This window comes from Rhincodon typus, chromosome 28, assembly GCF_021869965.1.
Source record: "Rhincodon typus isolate 14 chromosome 28, sRhiTyp1.1, whole genome shotgun sequence".
NCBI classification, from domain to species: domain Eukaryota; kingdom Metazoa; phylum Chordata; class Chondrichthyes; order Orectolobiformes; family Rhincodontidae; genus Rhincodon; species Rhincodon typus.
Window position 1 is genome coordinate 41256071 of NC_063359.1, and position 3188 is coordinate 41259258.

A 3188-nucleotide genomic window follows, 5' to 3' on the forward strand; every position below is an offset into this window, starting at 1 on the left:
CACCCCCATCTCCTACCTACTAACCTCATCCCGCCCCCTTGACCTGTCCGTCCTCCCTGGACTGACCTATCTCCTCCCTACCTACATTCACCTTTACTGGCTCCATCCCCGCCTCTTTGACCTGTCTGTCTCCTCTCCACCTATCTTCTCCTGTATCCATCTTCTATCTGCCTCCCCCTCTCTCCCTATTTATTTCAGAACCCCTTCCCCTCCCCCATTTCTGAAGAAGGGTCTAGGCCCGAAACGTCAGCCTTCCTGCTCCTCTGATGCTGCTTGGCCTGCTGTGTTCATCCAGCTCTGCACCTTGTTATCTCAGATTCTCCAGCATCTGCAGTTCCTACTATCTCATGGGAAGAAACTTATTTTACAAACAGGGTGGAAGACACAAATTCAATGACAAAAGAATCGAACCAACACTTGATGCAGAAAAACACAATATATTGAGGATAGAGTCGTTGTGGGGTCTGACTAGAAAGTTCCCTGACAGAGTGAGTATCAACAATGGGCCAAATAGCCTCCTTCTGTGTTAAATTGCTCAACAATTGTATATCCCATATTGCCCACAGCCAATCGGCACTCATACTGACCATTCAGGATGGACTGTCTGAGGTAACAAAAACAGAAGTTGCTAGAAAAACTCAGCAGGTCTGGCAGCATCTGTGGCAAGAAATCAGAGTTTATGTTTCGGGTCCAGTACCTTCTTCAGAATTGACTGTAGCTAGGGAAAAGGTTGGTGTATATGCTAAAGTTGGGGCAGGGTGTGGGGGGAGAGAGAAAACGATAAGTGGAGATGGAGCCCAGACAGAGAGGAAATCAGATGGAAATCAGACAAAGGAGTGGGTAAAGATCAGCCTGGGAGAATGAATAGCTGCTAATGGGGATCGCTAGTGGCTGACAATGGGTTGTTTGTGCTGTCAGCCCATGTGATGACAAGGCATGGGGTGTGGAGGTTGAGGTAAGGACATGGGAAAAAGTGCTCAGGCCCTAAAATTATTGAATCTCCAAACAGAAAATGAGGCGTTGTTCTTCCAGCTTGTGCTGATCTTTGCTGCAACACTGCAGCAGGCCTGAGACAGAGATGTCAGTCAGGGAACAGGGTGGTGTGTTAAAGTGGCAGAAAACCAGAAGCTCAGAATCATTTTTACCAACAGAATGCCCCGTCGTTCTGTGAAGTGGTCACCCAGTCTACACTTCATTTCCCCAACGTAGAGGAGACCAGCAAATGTGAGCAGCAAATGCAGTAGACTGGATTGAGTGAAGTGCAGATAAATTGCTGCTTCACCTGGAAGGTGTGTTTGGATGGTGGGGAGAGAGGAAATAAATGGGCAGGTGTTACACCTTCTGCGATTGCATGGGAAGGTGCCATTGGGCTGTGGGGAGTGAAGGAGGAGTGTGGGGAGCGAAGGCGGAGTGTGGGGAGTGAAGGCAGAGTGTGGGGAGTGAAGGAGGAGTGGACCAAAATGTTCTGGAGGGAATGGTCCCTGTGGAAGGCTGATAGGAAAGGGGAGGAGAATGTGTTTGGTGGTGGCATCCCATTGGAGGTGACAGTAATGGCAGCTAATGATCTGATGGATGTGGTTGCTGTTGGGATGGTATGATGTGGGAATGAAGGGACTGGTTGAGGGCTGAAGTACAGGAGATGGATCAGCTCTGGCTGAGGGCGCTGTGCTGGGGAATTCTTGGTTGAGGAAGAATTGGTGAACTAATGCACCAGAATAATTGTGGATGTAAGCGGGGAGGGTCATGCCAGGGGATAAAAATCAAGTTGAGGTAGGAAGAGATGAATTCTGTAGGGCAGCAGCAGGCAGAAACAATGGGTCTGCCCTAGCAGTAGTGGTTGTGGATTTAGAGAAGGAAGTAGATGGAGGCCTAGGACGGGAGATCACCAGATGAAATGGGATTAGTGACTGTTGATGTTTTGGGTTGGGGCCTTTCTTCAGAAATGTTTGTGAAGAAGGGTCCTGCCCTGAAAAGTCAACTTTCCGCTCCTCTGATGCTGCCTGGCTTGCTGTGTTCCTCCAGCTTCACACTGTGTTATCTCCAACTCCAGCATCTGCAGTTGTTGCTATCTCTGAGGGAGACAACACCATGAGCTTTCAGGTATTGACAGTCTGCAGAAAGATGGTGCTAGAGCTTAAATTCTGCATCACAACCAGCTGCGTAAGCTCAGAGAGCAGACAGCAACTGTCAGGGACAGCGCAACAAGCGTTTTGTAACAGGCAGTAATCATCAGCTTGACATCGCACCACAATACGCCGTTTGAATGATACTTACTGGGGGTCCCGAAGGTCCAGCAGGTCCCTTTGGACCCAACAATCCACGAGGGCCCTATATGGGAAATAAGAGGCAATGATAAATCTCATCTCCCACACTGGCCAGTGCACTGATCCCACCCACACCCCTCACTCATAACACCTTGATATACTCCAAACCCCTCACTGTAACACTCTGATATACCCCACACTCCTCACTCATAACACCCTGATATACCCCAAACCCCTCACAGTAACACCCTGATATACCCCACACCCCTCACTGTAACACCTTGACATTTACCTCACCTCTCACAGTAACACCCTGATATAACCCACACCCCTCACTGTTACACCCTGATATACCCCACACTCCTCACTGTAACACCCTGATATACCCCATACCCCTCAGTGTAACACCTGATGTACCCCACTCCCCTCACTGTAACACACTGATATACCCCACACCCCTCAATGTAACACCCTGATATACCCCACACCCCTCACTGTATCACCCTGTTATACCCCACAGCCCTCACTGTAACTCTCTGATAAACCCCACACCCCTCAGTGTAACACACTGATATACCCCACACCCCTCACTGTATCACCCTGATATATCCCACACCCCTCACTGTTAACACCCAGATATATCCCACACACCTCAGTGTAACACCCTGATATAGCCCACACCCCTCACTGTATCACCTTCATATACCCCACACCCCTCACTATATCACCTTGATATACCCCACACCCCTCACTCTAACACCCTGATATACCCCACACCCCTCACTGTAACCCCTTGATATACCCCACACACCTCAGTGTAACACCCTGATATAGCCCACCCCCCTCACTGTATCACCTTGATATAGCCCACACCCCTCAGCGTAACACCCTGATATACCCCACACCCCTCAGTGTAACACCCTG

At 49.5% G+C, this 3188-nt stretch overlaps 1 protein-coding gene across 1 annotated transcript in view; it reads right to left on the reverse strand.

Moving 5' to 3' along the window:
- col5a1 (procollagen, type V, alpha 1) overlaps positions 1-3188 on the reverse strand; it is a 199447-nt gene that overhangs the window by 78754 nt on the left and 117505 nt on the right. The window contains exon 19 of the mRNA XM_048613423.1: positions 2275-2328. Coding sequence (XP_048469380.1) covers positions 2275-2328 — 54 coding nt within the window. The remainder of the gene's footprint in view (positions 1-2274; positions 2329-3188) is intronic.